Genomic DNA, 21489 nt, shown 5'->3' on the forward strand with positions numbered 1-21489 from the left:
AATATGCTGACATTATATTCAAATGTTAGTTATGTTCTGTCACCAGATGTAAAAGGTTTTTTTATTGCAGAGTTACAACAGTCATATCAGTTAATGACAGAAACTCTAGTACATCTTATTATAAATGAATTTAGTTAACTTCTAAAATATGACACAGTGAGTTCAGGAAGTTTGCACAAGTTATACAAACATCTTTTCAAAAGTGCATAGGAGTTTTAGATTCAGCAGAACAGGTTACTGAAAAATATAAGAAAGACCATGCAACATTACAGGAAACTCTTCAACAGCAGTTACAGGATAAATAAAATAAATTAGCTGAACTGACAGAGACTGACTTCCTGCATACACAGCTAATCTGTGCAAAAGAAATATATTTTATAATATGTTTGCGTTTTGAAAATGGTTAAGCATACATGGTAGGATGGAAGAATCTGGACAAATCATTCTTAAATGTTTAAAACTTCCATTCAGTTAAAGCAAGACATTTATCAGTACTACGGTAAAATAGAGCATATAACTGCCATTCTTAGCATAGTCAAAAGGTAAACAAAACTGTTCTAGTGTATAAAAATTAAATAAAAATAGTTACACAAACAGTTCTAGTGCATAAAATTAAATAAAAATAGTTATTGAGTAAAGATTTAAAGTCACAAGAATGACATGCTTAAATAAAGATTTAAAGTCATGAGACTGACATGCAGGTATTTTCTTTTCATCTAAAATACATCAGTTACAATGCACAAGAATAACAGGCAGACAACAGCAAATATAAATAATGTAAATACAAACGTGTTAGTTAAGCTAATATCTATTTTGTTTTTTACAAATTTTTATAATTGTATAGTAATACCACACCAGTTAAAGTTCTGAATTTTAAATAGAAATAAAATCACAGATGTTATTAGTCAAGCAGTCTTTGTAAAATGAATGGCAGAGCAGTTAAATACATAAAAAAATACTGAAATCAAAAGTTAAAAACTATGTAAGCTAATTGTAAAATAATGTTTAGTTTGCATAGTTAAGCAAATCACAAATATAATACTAAGTGTTTTATAACTGCATTTTACTAACAGATGATTAAAGGAAAAATGCTAAAAGGGTTAACTGAAATGTGAGCTCAGACCTTTCTAGACTGGACGAATGGTTACAGGAAATTTTGCAAAGATAAGATAAAAAAACAAGGCTGATTGCCAGACAAGTAGCTTGAGTTTTTCTTAAAGCATTATTGTTACTAAAACATAATTGTTAAATGATTCACATGCAATATTATTTGGTAATTGTAATAAAACATCACAATTGTACATATATGTCACTGATGATCTGCTTGCAAGTAAAGGTTAAAAGTAAAAAAAACTCAGTTACATCAAGTATAGCCAACAGATGGGTTATAGTATACATACAATTCAAATAAAGTATACAGGGGGGCACAAATAACTACTAGTAGTAGTAGACAGCAAAGGCAACAGAGAAAAAAACAACCAAAAAATGATCAAATCAGACAAAGGTCTATAGTTTAATAACTTAATAAAACAAATGTATAACCAAAGTGATGGGCTGACATACATTATAACGCAGATAAACAATAGTGCAATACCACAGGAGGAGGGGTATTTTTTTAATTTTACATTGGCTGTGTAATCAGTATCTATTGCAAAAAGGTCTAAAATAAAGCTACAGAAAGAAAATAATATATCATTCCTTCTTGACAATACTCTTTCAGGAGGAGGGAAAAACAGGTATTAGTGCATTAGAAATACTGGAATAAACCTGACAGGATAAGATATTTTACAAGTTGCTAATAGCCATCATAATGGTTATTATTGTATTTTTTAGTATTAAATAGTATTTACAACCTGTTAAACTGTAAAGCTATACAAGAGATGGTTTAAAAAAGCAAGAGATGGCTTAAAATTGCTTTATTACAGCTATACAAGAGAGAGTAAAGATATGTAAAAAATTGAACAGGAATGGTCACTATTTTCAATATGTTTTTGGCAAGACAATGTTGGTATGCAAAAAGCATAGTTGCCTCTAGTGGCAATTCCACTAGATACTTCAAAAGAGACATAAGAATTTTCCAAGATTTTGCTTGATGTTAATGTTACTACATTTGTAAGATTGGGCTAAGTGTACTTTCCAAGCTTTGTATGTACAAATACAAAAGAATTCAGTACAAATGAAATTAATGGCTAGCAATGAATATGTGTGAAAAACCATGTTTAAAAAAAAAAAGGGGTCCAGGATAGCTACTAGATTGAAATGCATGAATAGCAAACAGTCTGTGTAAATACATACTGTACAGGATACATTGGAATAAGTTCAAAAGTAATTTGTCAAGTTGTAATATTATCACTGGTTTTAAGTTAAGAGTCTTATTATTGGCTTTTGGACCATCATTTTATCTGTACTAGTATTGGTTAACCCAGTTAGAGGAAAATTATATTAAAATATTGTATTCATACAGCTAATGGACTAATATGTAAACAGCATTTTCAGAGTATAGTTCACTGTCAATTAAAGTTTATGGGCAGTTCAGAAATATAACCACAATGTTATGGTTAAAATGACATTGAAACTGTATATTTTCAGCAGTGTATAAATGCTTGCAGTAGCACATGGTTCTTGTCTCTTATATTTAATTCACCAGTTGTAAAGAGTTAATGGAAGAGCTCTAAGTCATAAATTAATCAAGTTAAAAAATAAAATTAAAGCAGACACAGCTCATAACTAATAAAATATTTTCACAGAATGGTCTGCAAAAGAAAAGGTTGTTAGATACATTCAGCTTTGGTAGTAATACTTAATATCATTGTATTAACTGTGTAAAACTGCATTTTGACTTGTATCAAAAAAAGAAGGTTTTGTTTTTTAATGTGTTTCTATATGATCTAATAAAAAATACATACAAGTATAAACTGTTTTGAGAATGTTAAAAAAAGGGGATTTTTAGTGATTATGAATATAAGGCTGACATTAATTCTGTTGTAAATATGCCGAAAGATAAAGCATAGAATAAAAAGTTTGCTTGAATACAAGTATAGAGTTTAGCAATGTAAAATGGACATTCATACTATATGTATAACAAACAGGCTTCTCTTCACAGCATCAGAAAAAGCCTAACAAAGCAATATTGGAAAGCAAGTATTACATGATTTTCTCATGTTTGCAGAACAAATATCTATTAACAGACATCCTTTTTTAGAAACTCAGCAATACATGATGTTTTTTCAATAGCAACAGAACAGATGTTTCCTTTCATACTTCTGTTATTCTGATTGCATGCATTTGTGCATTTTCACATCAGTAGAAATCACAAAAGGACAACAGAACAGACATTATGTGACTTCCCACAGAATCTTTGTGCGTGACTAACACTCTATACAACAACTGTAGTAATTCAGTTATATGAGAGGGGGACAGAGAGAGGTATTTTGGTAGAAACACACGTGTTTCTATTATTGTATGGAGAAAGGAAAGTAATCATCTATACTGTTTGTGAAGAAAAACTTTGTAAATATATGCTACAAACTGACAGAAACAGTATGTGTTGTTTGTTATAAAAATAAGTTATCTGTAACTGTGCTTATAGCTGCAAAATATATTTCTTTATCAGTGTGCAATTTGAAAGGGTTGGTGCTTTAAACAGACTACAGATGGGAGTCATGCAAAGCTCTGTCTCTGCTTCAGCAGTAAACAACACAGCAAGTCTGTGTGTCTTAAGAAGACTTTGGATCCAGCACAGCATAGAAGCAGCACACACATAAAATACATTTTTCAGAATTGATGACCATCAAAATCTATTAGAATAAATTCATACTACAACATATGGTCTAAGTTAAAAGACTTATTAGACAAACAGTTACCAAACTTAAGAATAATTCAAATGTTTAAAAGATTTTTGTTAATTTGTATCTAGTGGACACCTTTGTAAATACTTCAGTTGTTGTGTGCTTCTTGTTCTTTGTACTGTCATTTCATTTCTATATTACATTTTATGTTAATGATTATTTTCTTGTTAACATTTAATAAAAATGTTTTTTAAAAAAATTCAGATATTCATGATTTAGACATTCTAGAAATCTGGCGTACATAAAATTCCAGGCAAGTACACACTGCTAAATAAATGTTCACACTTTTAAATGTAATGGAAATTGTGTTCACATGCATTTTATGAGAATTCTGAGAAGTGAAAACTACTCAGTATGCTACCATCTTTTTTTTTTTTTTTATTACAGAGATGTCGTGCTCTTTTTTTGTAACAGCTAATACATTCTTTCACTTTCCTACCACTTATTGTGCAAATAAGCCCTCCTTACAAACTGTACAAACTGGTCTCATAATGAGTCATTATGCCTAACATGAAGGACTTTATCCTCTAGCAATACCTGACTTCTATTAAACCTGATTATCCTATGAAGGGTTTTCTGCAGTGTAAGAGTGTTTGTTAATGTGGATCCCCTAGGACTATTATACAGACAGCGCAGTTATTACAATACATGAGTCAGTAATGGGATGCCTTGTGATCTTGTAGGCTTGCTTTAGATATGCTAAAACCTGTTAGTGGAGCATATTGATGGATGTTAGAGGTGGTATGTTGGGTCAGGCTTAAATATTTGTAACTGAAGACTTGGTAACTTCTGTTGCCCAGGGATCAGTCAGTATTAGAGAATCAGAATTTGCTAATATGATGAGCGACAAAACAGAGCTTAGTTAACTTCTGCCACATGGCTTATAGGCAGCTAGCTGTAAAGCAAATAAAGAAACCATTAAGATATGACTGAAGTGGCTGGTACATACTCTCTCAGGTGTTGCCTTTGCATGATACATCTGTGCAGAGGAGAAGTTTAGTATAGGTTGCTAAGTGAATCTATTTTAGTTTGTTGTTTTTTGTAAACTGTCAAAATTTATATGGTCAAGACCAAATGATCGACAATTTAAAATACTGAAAATCAGCTATGAAAAAACAGAGTTGCAAGGAGATTGTGGTACTGTGATGATCAGGGATGTGTCCTTTTACACACTGTAGTATGAGCTTGAAGTTAGTATATACAATTAGCAAGGGGTGTGCAGAGGGTTTTGCTTCACGACAAAAATGATGTTTCTTTTCTATAGTTATGTTTCAATATTTTAAATTGTCAGTCATATGATCTTGACCATATTAATTTTGACAGTTTAAAAATTTGCTGAAGCAAAACAGATCCAGCTGTACGAAGTCACTGACATTCAGCAAAATGTGTACAGGACAGTGAATTGATCCTTGGGGGATTCGTATGGTAGGAATGATAAATGTTGGCATTGTATTACTGAACTTAAGATGAACAGTGAGCATAAGCAATTGCAGAACCAGAAAAGGATGTCATCTGAAATGGAGATATTAAGAAATTTCAGGAGAATATAATGTTTATTATGGTAAAGGGCTCTTCTGAGATCAACACAGATTGTTCCTGGAAGGAGCAGTCTATAATTCTAAGGATGTGATGAGGTACTTGGAAAAGGGCTGCAGTAGTGCTGCTTGATGGACAGAATACAAGCTGTGAATTATTTATCTCACAGTGGTCATTCATAAAGCTAAATAATTGCTCATAAAACAATTTTTACTGATTCTTTGTTAGTGGTTGATTGATACTTATAGGGAAATTATAACACAGAGATTTCAAGGTTCCAACTTCTGTAAACTGGATTGTTTTGCCATTTTCCAGTCTACATTGATTTTTCAGTCTCAGAGAGTTGAAGATAAAGGCCAGAAGTTTTGTGATATACATAGAGGATATACATGTTTCACTGTGTTGGAGGTCCGAAAGAGGGTCAAAATTACAGGCAGCAATGACTTTTTCATGAACCAAATAGATGGTCACCCGTCATGGCCAGAACAGCTTTGTTTATTGCATCACTAATTTTCAAAATCCTACATCTCAACTATTTTATCCCTTCAGCAAAACCATTAAATGAAACCTGTGAACTACCTACTTAAGGTAAACTTACCTTAAAATAATGGGAGGGAGCCTCATATTAAACAGGACTACATTTCTTCAAATATTAGAATTAAGATACTTTTCAGAAACAGCTCCAGCTAACCAAGGCCATCTACCACTGCAAGTCATATGTGAGCTGGACTATGACAAATCACAATTTAAACCAATGGACCTCTCTCTCTGAATCTTACAAATGCATCTATTTTACAGGAAAACAAGTAACTGACAGACAAAATATAAGTTTAGCTCGCTTTAAATAGTATACTCTACATGTAAAAATGTGCTGCATTCTCCCACATGGCTGCACAATTTATGTCAGTGTTCTCACGCGTTTTACAAGCTTTCAGATTAGCGTCTCACACTTAACAGTTTCACATTTTGTAACGCACACTGTTTTTCATTGTTTATTCAGTCTAAAATATAAAACTGCTTGCATTCAATCTTGCCCTGATTTCCTTAATTCTTCACAATTTAAAACTGTTACAAACCCATCTGTATACTGCTGTGCTTCTAAACATTTGCTGTATGCGTCATTCACTATCTGTCTTTATTATGACTGTTGTATAATTACAATGTACCTTAGTATCCAGACGTTTGCACTAAAGGATTTGTAGACCAGTCCACATGCCTTATTAACAATTAAGCAACAGTAGACAGTGACAAGTGGTGAAATATGTACAGGTCAGTGATGTGAAAGAACCAACAAAGCTGTGATGTATTTCCTGTCACTAAAGGATAAAGCAATCACTGTTTTGGAGATGATGAAAAGAAGTGATGGCCAAAGACTTGTCCATGTTTTTGTAGCACATACACCCTTCCCCAAATGGCTTGCCCCACTGATTTAAATATTCATTCCAAAACTTGTTCTGGATTTATAGGGAACAGAAATGGCAGACAAACTTGTAAGCAATGTTATGACTGAAAAGTCCAAAATTAAGTCTTAAAGATCAGTGCTGCCAAATGATGTCACTTATTTATCACATGAGGTCACACATTTACTATGCCAGCTCACATATTCCATTCTGCCACACAGGAAGAAGTAAAATGCACAGATGCCTAGCTGAATGGCTACAGGGTCTTGCTGAGGCAGTAAACATGTGACTAAAGGGCATCAGCAGGCTGACAAAACCAACATATCAAATGTGGCTAACTGTCACAGGTTAAAGTCTGAAAGTAAGGCAACGTTACACTCTTCGGGAAACAATTTCCTTGAACTGCTTCAAATGATCTATGATGTGGAATGTTTTGTTTTTTTTTGTAAACAAGAGTAGTTCAGGTTTGCCTCATCTTTGGACTTTGCTTTTATGAGAATCACTCACTGATACCTATATTTCTCAAAATGTTACAGTCATTACTATTCTGATCAGTTTCCTTTTATGTCCCTTATTTTTTTTAATTATGGCATGCTGACTCACCATAATAAGATCTATTCCAGCTTGAAGGCCAGCAGAACGTTCAAAGTTACCAGCCAGTCTGATATACTGATACCTGAAATGTAAACAGACAAAAAACTGTCAGATACTCTGCAAATTATGAGGAGACAGCAAAAATGATATATCACATAATTAGAAATCCTACTCAAACACATGATTTTTTCCAGGGTATAAGCTAGGCTCAGGAGTCTGTTACATAGCTTACTGTGCAGCACTGAAGCAAATATTTCCCAGAAAATGTTCATTTTTTGATAGCTTACATGTTCTCGCATTCCAAATAAGCAGTACCACATCCAGTTTCATTGCATAGGGCATTTCAGATGCAATATTTCTTTTGTTTCTCTCCAGTATATGTCTCAAATAAGATGAGACTCAAATGTTCACCACATTGTGTGTCACTCACACATAGGGTTGCCAGATTTCTAAAGGGATAGGTAGGGACCACAAAAAAAAAAAAAAAAAAAACGCCAAAAAAAAGGTCTTTAATGTGGAGCTTCAGGCAGTTCCATATTAAACAGAAGTACCTCCATTTTGCGATTTTTGATACGGGCCAATCAAAAAAAAAGAGCAGAGGCTGTTTCGCTGAGATTTCAAATTTTAACCGGCAGTGTGAGACTTGGGATTGAGTCACTGATCCTGGGACAGTCCCGTTCAAATAGGGATGTCTGGCAACCCTGCTTGCACAGCAAAATATAAATCTGAATGACTAAATTTCAATCTGCAAGTCTTTCTAGCTACATCACTGGTAATGACATGGATGGAATATTTACTGTATTTTACTTTATCAACTTTTGTTGATGGAGTTAATCTTACACTGACTCAAATATATTTAAAAGAGCTGCTGTTTAAATTAACTATCATGTTGCGCAGGAGTGCTGGTATGACATTCATCTTAATTGTAAGAGGTACAAAAAGTTACTGGGACTGTGTAATTCTGTCATGTTTGTAAGTACCCTAAAAATGGCAAAGCTAAACTTAACAGCTTCATTAATTATTCTACAATAAAAAAGGAATCAATAGTACAAGTTATATTCAAAATATGGAATGGTATGCCATGCTTTGCTATGCACCACTCTCTCAACTGCACAAAGCCTTGGATAATGACAGGGGCTTTATTTCCTGTAAGCTTATCCTTATCCCATGCTGTTGCATAGCCTTTCATGCCTTGATGTTTAAATTAAGTGCCACATTAAGTCTGCAGATCAAGAACATGCCTATTCCAGATCATAACATTGCATTCTGTATGAATCAGGACATTGAATTCCTAAGGTAAACAGTCTGGCAAAACAGTTAATGCTATACAATGCTAATAAAGTTAAGGACATACTACTTGGTCTGACTCCCTCAGTCTTCATTTGCATAGTGTGCTGCTGTCAGCACGTCAGTTAACCAGCTAGTGTACCCAGGTCACCCCTGGAAAAAAAAGCCATTTGTACTAGTGGACCTTCCTGGTTCAAAAATAAACAAAACTGAAAACTATTACAGTGTACCATCAGATACTATATACATTAAAATTTAGGACTCACCGTTAACCTGTGGACATGTATCTTTAATGTGAAGCAACATTATTAAAGTTTTAAACAACTTTATTAAATTACCTCTTAAGACATAGGCGCATATATATATATATATATATATATATATATATATATATATATATATATATATCTATATTACTAGAAATAAGGTCTGAATAGAGAGAAGTCAACAAGCAAAGGAGAGTGGTATTGCTGAAACTGAATTCATCCTCAAGTCTTGGTGAGTATCTTCATGAGGTGGACCCTGTTTTTTTCACAAAATCTCACCAAGATGATACTGATATATAGACTGTATTTATCATGGACAGAAGTAGGTCAAAAATTAAAAAAAGATTTCTGAGTGCACAAGACCCAGGATAAAAAAAAGTGCCAAATCCTGGTAGGCACACTGGTGCCAGGCCTGGAAAAAATGGCAGTGCTGAATCATCAAAACACAGAAACATTCCTACAACGGGGCCATGCCAGGCCCAGGGGGGATGACCCCCCCCCCCATTGTAGAAGGAAGTAACAGTCCACAAAAATCACAAAAACTAATAGGCCAAAAGACGACAGAGTGGACTATCGAGGATAAGAAATAAATTATGTATTGTTACTATTATGGAAAAAGCCCAGAATTTCCAGACACAAGATATACAAAATGATTAAGAGAGAAATTAGAGAAAAGAAAAATACTTCCACAAATAAAACTGTCAGAAGCTTCAAATATTTTTTTGTTCATTAATACAGCAGATCTGTGAAAAACATTGTATAGACCAAGAAACACTGATTTGTTTGGAAAAAGAAGCATCTGAGGAAGTGCAAAAATACAAACAACAAAACAGAGAGATTTTTGAAAAGTATAAAAAAGAAATATAGACATGGGAAAGAAAGAGGGATTTGACATGGTGCAATATTTATGCAAAGTTCAAAGCAAAATTAATCAATACATAAATGCAGCCCCTAAGACATTTGAAGAGAAATGCAGCAAAGGCATCCAGATATTCAAAATTTCAGAATAAAAAAAATAATACCACAAAGAGGGAATGCAGAAAAGAAGATTAGTAAAGTGGAAGTTAAAAAAAATAGACGATGTAGTTATGGAATGCCTGCGAAGTAAAGAATTGGGTGTAGAAGGTCTACATTCACAGCATGATGGTGCGAGTCCCCAAAGTAAGGAGACACAGGAAGATCAGGAGACATCTGAAGAAGAAATATGGACATGAGAAACAAAAAGGGATTTAATATGGTGTAATATTTATGCAAAGGAGAAAGCAAAACTAATCAATACAAAAAGATCAGCACCAAAGACATTTGAAGAGAAATACAGGCAAAAGAATCCAGACATGGAAAACTTTACAATACAAAAAATAAGAAAACAAAGAGGAAAAGCAGATTAGTAACTGAAAAGTTAAAGAAAAAGAAACTGAGGTTATGGAATACCTGTAAAGTGAAGGATTCAATGTAGAAAATCGAACTCAGAAAGCACCAGAATAGGATACAGCAATAGACATCCAAATTAAGGAGAAACCAGTGGAATGGGAAGCAGCTGGTCAGTTGCCACATGAAGATATTTTGGAGCCTTCCACAGGAAACCAGTATAAACATTCACTAAAAGCTGGACAGCAAGGGAAGGAACAGGAAACCATGGCAACTCTGACACAGTCAATGTTGAGGGGTGATAGGCCAGTGAGTTCCCTTATGACAGAGCAACGGATGACGCAGGATAAAACTGAAGAGAATGTGCCGCAGGAAGATGCTATAGAACTTTCTATAGAATGCCCGCAGAAAATGGAGAACAAAAAATGTGCCTTCAGTTTAGAAGAAATGAGCGAAGAGAAGAGTTGCTTGATTTAATAGAGATAGACATATTAAGATCAATGAAAGAAATTAGACTGCAGTCAATAAAACCCAAAAAGTTAGAAGTTTTATAAAACAAATGAACAAAGTAATTAGGACTGTCCATAGAGATTCATGTGATATAACAGAAGTAAATAGGATATATTAGTGTGTAGCTAAATTTATAAGAGATAAAATTCTACCACAAGAACACAGGGTAGTGAGGGAAAGGATGGGGAGAAATCGAATACCATCATGGAAGTATCAAATAGAGAAATCTATAAAGCAACATGACAAGAAGAGTCACTATTAGAAGAGCATAAAAGAGGGAACAGATCAACAAAAATACTCAGAAAGATAGACATGATAAAAACAATGCACAGTATTATCACGGATCAGGATTTATCATGCACTTTCACAAATAATAAACTAAAGAAAAGTACAAAATAAGCAATTTATTGATGACCCAAAAATTTTTAGAGAGAATTAGGAAACAAGGCAAAAGGAATTGAAAGACCACCAAAAAAGAAGAAGAAAACAGGTACATTTTGGAGAAGTATTTATGAAGATCCGGTGGAACATAAAGATGCTAAATGGATAGAAGAAGTAAAAGAAAGAATAAGAAGTTCAAAGGTGCAGGATATGAAATGGGATGAAGTAACAGCCAGAGAGATTGAAACAAAGTTAAGAAAAGTCTCTAATTAGAAAACCCAGGCCCAGATGCTGTACCTAACTTCTGGTTAAAAGTGTTAACATCTTTGCATGAAGATTTAGCTTTGAGTAAGAACTATTTATATGCACACCCCAAACACACACCAACCTGGCTAACAACAGGAAAAGCAATGTTCCTACTTAAGAGTAAACTTGCAAGCTACCCTAAAAATTATAGACCAGTAACTTGCCATCTGATGATGTATAAACTATACACTTGAATTAATGTCTACAGTTTATAGTCAATTAGAAGAAAACTCAATTATGGCAACAGAACAAAAGGACAATAAAAGAAAGTCATATGGAACAAAGGATCGTTTGTTGTTAAATAAAGTAAAAGTGGAAAACTGTAAAAAGGGGAAGAATCAAAGTATGGCATGGATTGACTATAAAAAAAATTGAGAGTATCCCATATTTAAGGATAGAAGAGTGCTTAAAAATGTACAAGATACACCCTACACTGATAAATTACATCACAGCAACCATGAAATAGTGGTAAACCACCTTGTAGTTAAGCCATGATAAAGGACAACCTATTATTCCAGGGATAAAAACCCAAAGGGGGGGGCATTCTAGGGTGAGTCTCTGTCACCATTGTTTTTTTGCCTTGCCCTTAACTCATTAAGCTGCCTGCTTAACAGATTATGTCATGGCTATAATTTGGCTCCCAGAAAGTAACAGACTTTAAAGACTTCTCATCTTCTCTTTGTTGCTGATTTAAAACTGTATAGCTCATCACTTGAGGAACTGAAAGCACAACTGCAAGTAGTCAAAACTTTTTCAGATGATATAAGAATGTCATTTGGTCTTGATAAATGTGCAAAAGCAACCTTTAAAGCAGGAAAGATGCAGCACCAAGAAAACATCAGTTTGGGACAAGAATGGGATATAAAAGAACTTGGGCAAGAGGGAGTGTATAAATATTTGGGAGATGAAGGATCAACAATAAACCATATTTTAGAAAACTTAAATTAATCCTGAAAACAGTGTTGACATCTAGGAACAAAATTCAAACCATAAATTAATTTGCTCTTCCTGTCTGAACTTACAGTTTTGGAGTGACTGATGGACCCCAAAAGGTACTGGACAGCTTAAGCAAGAAAACAAGAAGGATGCTTCATGCTCATCAAATGATTTATAAAAATCAGTGCATACCAAGATTATATATTCCACGTTCCAAAGGAGGTATGGGCCTACTCGAAATTGATTACATGTATAGATCTGCAACTGTGGGACTGCATAAATATCTGCTGACCTCCCAAGACCCAAATATAGTGAAAGTTTTGAAACATGAGGTGAATAAATCTAAGATGACTTCCCTTCTTAGTCTAGCAAAAGCATATTGGTGTCAAGCAGGAATGGAAATCAAACCAGAAGTAGATAAAAATCAGGTAGCAACTGAATGTGCCAAAAAACAAAAGAATGAATACAAGGTGAAGGATTAGATGAGAAGGCAAGACATGTGGAAATACATAAATATAGTTGCAAGTATAGAAAACTCCTGGAAGAACCTCATGTTGATAAGAATCAAATGCAGGAATGGTTAAGTAGAGACAAATTCAAAAAAAGATGAAGGTTAACATTGGTGGCCCAAGATAGTGGGCTACATACACACTGGTTTACAAAGTCCATTGAACATGTGGGAGAAACAGACAAATGTAGGTTTTGTAAAAAAGAATTGGAAACAGTCGCACACCTTGTTGCTGGTTGTGATATACTACTGGCAGAAGGACTGTAAACTGAAAGACATAACAATGTGACAAGACTGTTGCACTGGGGATTGTGCAAACATTATAATATTGAAGTAGTTGAAAAACACTGGAAACATGAGCCACAAAGCATCATAGAAAATGATGAAGTCTACATCGCATGAGATTATCCATTACTAACAGTTCAAATGACAGAGGCAAGAAAACCAGATACAGAGGTCCATGAAAAGAAGACAAAAGTAGCATTGTTCACTAAAACCGCTACACCCAGTGACTATAGTGTCTTGCATACAGAGAGAGACAAACTCATAAAACATCAGGATTTGCAGCAGAAATGAGAACTATATGGAAGATAGATACCCACACAGTTTCAATAGTAGTAGGAGCAACAGGTCTTACAAAAAAGAATCTGCAATCATATTTAAATATATTACCGATACATGCAAGTCTGTACGACTTGCAGAAGGAATCATTACTGGGCACATTGCAGGTGGTGCAAAGAGCACTTCTGGCTGACATAAAAGACTTTAACAATACTAATTTCATGAACTTTAATCATACTTTGACTTGAGGTCCATTCCTGTCATGGTATTAGAAACCCAAAAGATTTGGAGAAATTAAAAAAAAATAGAAATCACTACCAGTGACTACAGTTTCTGTTGTATAGAAAGACACAAAGTCATAAGACACCCAGGACAGTTCCAATAGTAGTAGGAGCAATGGGTCTTATAAAAAGTAACCTACAATTGTATTTAGATATGTTACTGATGCATGTAAATCCATACAAACTATAAAAGAAGTCATTACTGGGCATACTGCGGGTGCTGCGAAGAGCACTTCTGGATGACATCAAAGACTGAAACAATACTAATTTCATGAACATTAATCATACTTTGACTTAGGAATAGGGCCTATTCCTGTCAAGGTATTAGAAATCCAAAAGATTTGGAGAAATTAAAAAAGCTAGAAAATCAGTCATATAGACGACAGAGTACACTATTGAGGATAAGAAAGAAATTATGCATTCTTACTACAATGCAAGAAGCCCAGAATTTCCTGACAGCAGATGTACAAAAAACTGAGAGAGAAATTAGAGGAAAGAAAAATACTTCCACAAGAAGAACAGTCAGAAATTTCAAATGCAAATTTGTGTTCATTAATATAACAGATCCATGAATAACACCATATAGACCAGGAAACCTTGGGCTGTTTGGAAAAAAAAAGCGACTGCTGAAGTGCAAAAATATAAAGAACAAAATCTAGACTTTTGAAAGGTATAAAAAAGAAATACAGACATGGGAAAGAGAGAGATCTGACAAGGTGCAATATTAATGCAAAGGAGAAAGCCAAATTAATCAACACAAAAAAGGCAGCCCCAAAGATATACAGGCAAAGGCATCCAGATATGGAAAATTTCACAATAAAAAATAAGATCACAAAGAGGGAATGTAGAACAGAAGATCAGTAGAGTAGAAGTTAAAAAAATAGAAGCTGAAGTTATGGAAAACTTGAGAAGTGAAGGGTCTAGTGTAGAAAGTCTAACACAGGTTATATCACAGCATGATGGAACGACACCCCCCCCCAAAGGAAGGAGAAGCAGGCGACATTTAAAAAAGAAACATGGACATGGGAAAGAAAAAGAGATTTAATATGGTACAATGTTTATGCAAAGGAGAAAGCAAAACTAATCAATTCAAAAAGAGCAGCACCAAATATATGTGAAGAGAAATGCATGCGAAAACATTTGGACATGGAAAATTTTACAGTACAAAAAATAAGAAAACAAAGAAGAAAAGTAGAAAAGAGAATTACTAATGGAGAAGTTAAAGAAACAGAAAATGAGGTTATGGATTACCTGTGAAGTGAAGGATTTAGTGCAGAAAATTTAACTCAGATAATATAGCAGGCTAGAGCAATGGCCACCCAAATTAAGGAGAAACCAATGGTGTGGGAAGCATCTGATCAGTTGCCATATGAAAATACTTTGCAGCCTTCCATAGGCAACCAACACAAACATTCAGTTGGAATTCTACAGCAAGAGAAGGAACAGGAAATTGGTAACTCTGATGCAGTCAATGTTGTGGAGTGATAGGCTAGTTTGTTCGCACATGAAAGAGCAACAGATGACACAGGATGAAACTGAAAAGGGCGTGGCATAGTAAGATGATCTGAAACTCTCTACAGAATGCTTACAGGAACTGGAGAGCAAAGAATGTTCCCTCGGTTTGGATATAAATATTTAATAGAGATGGAATAACATATTAAGATCAATGAGTGCTTATTTGGCTTGCTTGCTGTACTCTGCCTGAATATTGCTGATCCCTGACTGCATTTTATTTTGAATTGAAGTTTTTCATTTAAGGTTTAGTTACTTCTATTTTGTATCTTATTCTTGTATTACATTTGTTTTGTTTTACGTTTTCTGTTCTGTTGGAGTTTTAAGAGCTCTTGGCTAGGGTCAGTTAGAAAACTTAGCAAAGAATTCCTTTGCAAACAGTGAATAACATCAGGTAATTAGTGGAAGGAGGTAAGAAACAGCATTCCTTATTTAGCTAAAAATATCTCTATTTAGCAGGAGGGCTTGTTTGGCTTGCTTGCTGTACTCTACCTGAATACTGCTGATGTCTGCCTGCATTTTATTTTGAATAGAAGTTTTCATTTAAGGTTTGGTTACTTCTATTCTGTATCGTATTCTTGTATTACATTTGTTTTAAGTTTCCTGTTCTGTTGGAGTTTTAAGAGGTCTTGACAAGGGTCAGTTAGAAAACTTAAAAAAACATAATTCCTTTATAAACAGTGAATACCATCAAGTAATTAGTGGGAGGAGCTGAGAAACAGCATTCCTTATTTAGCTAGAAATATCTCTATTTAGCTGGAGTTTATGTTTGGTTTGCTTGCTGTACTCTGCCTGAATACTGATGATCTCTGTCTGCATTTTATTTTTCTTACCCACCCGCCAACTGTTGTAGTCTTAAACTTGGTGGCTTTTGAGTTGCCCGCTCCTACTATAAATCTGATTTTGAACACTGCTCCCATCCCATCAGCTCATTTTACTCAGTAGAGAGAGATTATTTGGGAAGACACACCCCCTTAGTTTTGTAACCTTGAACTATCTTCTGTTTCCTCCCTTCCTACTTAACTTAAAACATTTTTACTTTATTCAGCTGCTTTTACTGTAGTTGTGTTTCTTCCTACTTTATTTTGCTTTTGCTGCTTGTTCTTAAAAGTGTTAAATTGCTTTTATTCTGCTTAATTTATTACTGCTTGTCAGTGGCCTGATTAAATTGTAAATCTCATTCTAAGACTCTTAGATTTGGTTTAAGCACTTGGGCTTCAGGACAGTTGTTTGACATTAAGGTTTGTGGACTACAGTCTTGTGGCACGAGAGGTAGTTTATATCCTTCTATGTAGGGAGTTGCTGGTTAAAGGCTTAGCGTGCCCATTATTCTAGTCTTAGTTCTTGTTTAAGGGCTTGGGCTTCAGGACAGTTATTTTACATTAAGAAGGTTTGTGGTCTGCACTCTTATGGGAAGATAAGGTAGCTTCTGCTCTTCTGAGCTGGGAATTGGTGGTTGAAGGCTTATTTTGCCTGCTTATTTGAACTTTTTTTTCTGAAATTGTTGCACTTTGTTTACTGCAGTATAGACTAGATTCAGACCTGCAAAATCTAGTTTTGTTTGAACTTGAGCACTAAACCAGGCCATCTTTTGTGGGAGAGGGTTCCCTTGCACCCTTGTGTCAGGAGTATGCAGCTATAACTCATTTGATTAAAGGTTGCTGGAACACAACTCAGTTTTGAGCTTTTCTATTGGTTAATTTGTTTAAATCAGTTTGGTCTCATTTGCTGCGGGTTTGTGTTTGCTTTAGCAAAGCTCCACAGAGTTTGGTGACCAGCTACTACACTGCTGTATTTGTCTGATCAATCCAAGGCATCTCCTGGTCTCTGAAACACTTAAGTAGAATTTTTCACTTAATATTGCACTTTTGAACTGCATTTTTACCATACCACTGCTTATTTGAACTGTTTTTTTCCACCTGAAATTGTTGCACTTTGTTTGCTGTAGCACAGGTTGAATTCAGACCTGCTGAATCCAGTTCTGTTTCTATAACCTGAGCACTAAACCAGGCGATCATTTATTGGAGAGGGTTCCCCTGCACCCTAGTGACAGCAGTGTGCAGGTAGAACTCATCTGATTGAAGGTTGCTGGAACAGGGCTCAGTTCTGAGCTTTGTTATTGGTTAGTTTGTTTAAATTAGTTTGCTCTTGTTTGCTAAACAAGCAAAGCTTTTGTTCTTGTTTTAGCAAGAGTTTGGCAACCAGCTACTACTCTGCTGTATTCATCAGATCAATCTGAGGCATCTGTTGATTTCTGCAAAAGTTAAGTAGAATTTTTCACTGTACACTGCACTTTGAACTGCATTTTCACCATATCACTGCTTATTTGAACTGTTTTTTCCCTGATATTGTTGCACTTTGTTGCAGCATAGACTAGATTCAGACCTATTGAATCTAGTTCTGTTTGTATTACTTGAGCACTAAACCAAGCCATCTTTTGTTTGAGTGGGCTCCCCTGCACCCTAGTGGCAGGAGTGTACAGTTACAACTCATCTGATTGAAGGTTGCTGGAACAGTGCTCAGTTTTAAGCTTTTCTATCAGTTAATTTGTTTGAATTGGTTTGTTCTTGTTTGCTACATAAGTACTGCATTTGCATGGGTTTGTGCTTGTTTGCCCATCTCGCACTGCTGAGCAGCAGAGGACACCACTGGCAGTTACAGACGCAAACACTTCTGCCTGCAAATTTTTTCCCTAGTAATCTGCTGGTGCTCCATCGGTGAGTTCTCGCGATTGTCCCTCACTGACAAGTGATACATTCAGCGAAGCTCCTGAAGTACTAACACAGATCATACCCACTAGCCGTTTGTATTTTTGATCCACTTCTTCCATCCTCTACTTCACCTGGTCCTTCTTGTCCTCTCCCTGTTTTCTGGGCACATCAACCTGCAAACTGGTTACTGATAGAACCCATATGGTCAAAGTAGAGGACTCCACCTCCCTCTAGCAAACTTGTAACCAATGCTGTTCCACAGGGATCGGTTCTGGGACCCCTACTGTTTGGAATCTACTTCTCTAAAGTACAGGTTAAAACTAAAGGACTGTGGCTGACAAAGTTTGCTGATGACTGCAAAAGTACAGTTTTGTACCTACCATAAATGTAGATGTCCGAGAGACATGCAACTGCAGTCATAACATGTGGGTTGTCCTGCCTCAGGCAGCCCTCGGTCGGCCGGATTCCAAAGTCTGGGTCCGACGTCGGCTGATGTCGCATTTCTCTCCGACGTCAGAGCGGCTGGAGTATATAAGCATCAGACGACGCCATTTTCTTCAGTGTTTCTTGCCCCAGATGCCAGGTGCCCTCCAAGGAAGGCTGTAATCAAATTGGAAGACAAAAACAGGATTCCAAACAAATACATGAGCAATACAACAAATACACCATAACAGATATCCCCAGCTAAGAGAGAGAGAGGGATAGGAGTGGACCCTAAGCATAGAGGGGTATGGAGGGAGGGAAAACCTGACTGCAGTTGCATGTCTCTCGGACATCTACATTTATGGTAGGTACAAAACTGTACTATGTCCTTCAAGAATGCAACTGCAGTCATAACATGTGGGTAGAATACCATAGCTTAGCTGGGGGAGGAGGTATACTCTAGGAAAGAGATGGTGTGGCAATCAAACCCTGCAGGACTGCCGAAGCAAAGCCTGCTCTGGATCTGGAGTATAGGGGGAGATTGTAGTGGTTTGAGAATGTATGCACGGAGCTCCATGTAGCAGCTTCTAGAATGTCCTTTGTAGGCACCCCTCTTAAAAATGCTGTAGAGGTGGCTGTAGCTCTGGTGGAATGTGGTCTGACATAGGCTGGAACAGTCTTTCCATGAAAGGAATAACAGAATCTGATGCAATGTCCAATCCATTTAGAAATAGTCTGTTTTGAAATTGCTTTTCCTTGGACTGCAGGGGCGTAAGCTACAAAAGCTGTTCAGACTTCCTACTGGCCTTGGTTCTGTCCAGGTAGTATCAAAGTTGTCTATGAATGTCCAAGGTATGTAAAATCCTTTCCCCTTATTCTCAGGATTGGGGAAGAAGGCAGGCAGATGGATGGCTTGATTTAGAGAAACCCTAGATACCACCTTTGGCATAAAGGTAGGGTTGGTCCTTAATGAAACCCTGTCTCTGTGGAAAATAATAAAGGGTGGTATTGCCATTAGGGCCTGTAGTTCTGAAACCCTTCTTGCTGAGGTAATTGCCAACAGGAAGGCTGTTTTCCATGAGAGAAATTGCAAGTCAACTGAAGCTGCTGGCTCAAAAGGAGGAAGAGTCAGTTTTCTAAGACAAAATTGAGGTCCCAGGCTGGCACTGGGGCCTTTCTTGGTGGCTTAATGTTCTTGATTCCCCTGAGGAATTGCCTTAGTAAGGGGTGAGAAAAAACAGGAGGATCAGTGTTGTATCTGGCTGAAATAGCAGATGCATGTATTTTATTGACTAATATGATAGGCCACTCTGTAACATATCTGCCAAATATTCCAAGATAAGTGGGATGTTCAACAATGATGCATCATGCCCTTGCTGGTATTCCAATTGCTGAATCTTTCCACTTTGCTAAGTAGACCTTTCTGGTGGATGGTCTTGAGCCTCTGTTAGTATCCTCTGGACTTCCTTGGAGAGGTAAGTTGAATGTATTTATGGGATCTCCCAGGCTGTTAGCTGCAGAGTTTGAAGGTTTGGATGCAGTGTTTCGAAATTGTGCTGAGTCAAAAGTAGAGGCCACTGAGGGAGGGCCCACTTCCTGGTGTGACATATGCTCCGTAGTAGTGGGTACCAGTGTTGTCTTGGCCAATCCAGAGCTATTATAATTCCCTTGGGCTTCTCTGCTTTGATCTTTAGTAATACTGAGGTCATCAGTGGCAGAGGTGGGAATGCATAGATTGCTAGGGAGCTCCAGTTGAATGAAAGAGCATCTATTTTCCAAGCCTTTGGATGGTATGTCCTTGTGCAAAATTTTGGTAGTAGATGATTGAGGTGGGAGGCAAATAGGTCCACTTCTGGCTTGCCCCATGTCGAAGTGAGTTGTCTGAAAGCCTTCGGATGCAACTTCCACTCGTGTGGATCTGTGAAATTCCTGCTTAGGCTGTCCGCCAACACATTGTCTTTTCCTGGAACAAACTGTGATTGCAACTGGATGTTTAGACTCAGTGATTTCTCCCAAAGCTGCATTGTCAGTCTGCAAAGGGGATAAGAGTGAGTGCCCCCATGCTTGTTTATGTACCACATCACTGTGGTGTTGTCTGTCCATATCATTAAGTGACCTTGCTGGAGTTGGTTTTGAAATGCCTCGATAGCATGCATTACTGCCAGCATTTCCTTTTGATTTATATGCAGATGTGTTTCCTTTGGAGACCATTGTCCTTGTATACATCTGCCTTCCATGTGCGCCCCGCATCCGAGGTCTGAGGCGTCTGTAGTCATGGTCTGTGTTATCTGTGGTTTTTTGAATGACAAACCTGTGTTTTCCTGGCTCACCGAAGCCCACCATAGGAATTCCTTTTGTAAGCATGGGATGAGTGGTATGATTGTCTCCAAGTTGTTGCTGTGCTGAGACCAAACGCTTTTAGGTACCATTGAAGCTTTCTCATGTGTAGTTTTGCTAATGGAACCAGTAGGATGCAGGATGCCATGTAACCCAGGGCCTGTAGGACTCTCCTTGCAGTCATCTGGGTGAGTTTTGCTAAACCTTTGAAGTATTGAGTTAACTTCTCTTGCTTGTCTTCTGTCAGGTAAGCCATTTGAGAGGCTGTGTCTAGTTTGGCTCCTAAGAAGATTATTTGCTGGGATGGCTGCAGTCTTGACTTTGGAAGTTGACTGTGTATCCCAGAGCTTGAAGTAATCGTATGACATATTCCAGATTTTTTGTCAACATCAATTTGTCGTCCGCTTGTATGAGGCAGTCGTCCAGGTATGGGTAAATTTGGATACCCTGGAGCCTGCAATGAGCAATTACTGAAGCCAGGCATTTTGTAAACACTCTGGGCGCAGTAGATAAGCCAAATGACAATGCTGAGAATTGATAATGCTCTGGCCCTGCAAGAAATCTGAGGTATCTTCTGCAACTGTGTCTGATAGGGACATGCAGGTATGCCTCCTTGAGGTCCAGAGTAATCAGCCACGACTCCTTGCCCAGCATGGGAAGAAGTTGCTGTAGAGTCAGCATTTTGAACTTTGGTACTATGAGAAAGGTGTTTAATGCGGACAAG

At 36.5% G+C, this 21489-nt stretch overlaps 1 protein-coding gene across 1 annotated transcript in view; it reads right to left on the reverse strand.

The window, feature by feature from the left end:
- The window catches only part of B4GALNT3 (beta-1,4-N-acetyl-galactosaminyltransferase 3), a 539452-nt gene that overhangs the window by 47027 nt on the left and 470936 nt on the right, over positions 1 to 21489 (reverse strand). The window contains exon 15 of the mRNA XM_044087281.1: positions 7388 to 7460. Within this exon, the coding sequence (XP_043943216.1) occupies positions 7388 to 7460 (73 nt within the window). The remainder of the gene's footprint in view (positions 1 to 7387; positions 7461 to 21489) is intronic.

The sequence above is a fragment of the Protopterus annectens genome, chromosome 11.part0 (assembly GCF_019279795.1).
Source record: "Protopterus annectens isolate FY-2018-M chromosome 11.part0, PAN1.0, whole genome shotgun sequence".
Taxonomy (NCBI): Eukaryota; Metazoa; Chordata; order Ceratodontiformes; family Protopteridae; genus Protopterus; species Protopterus annectens.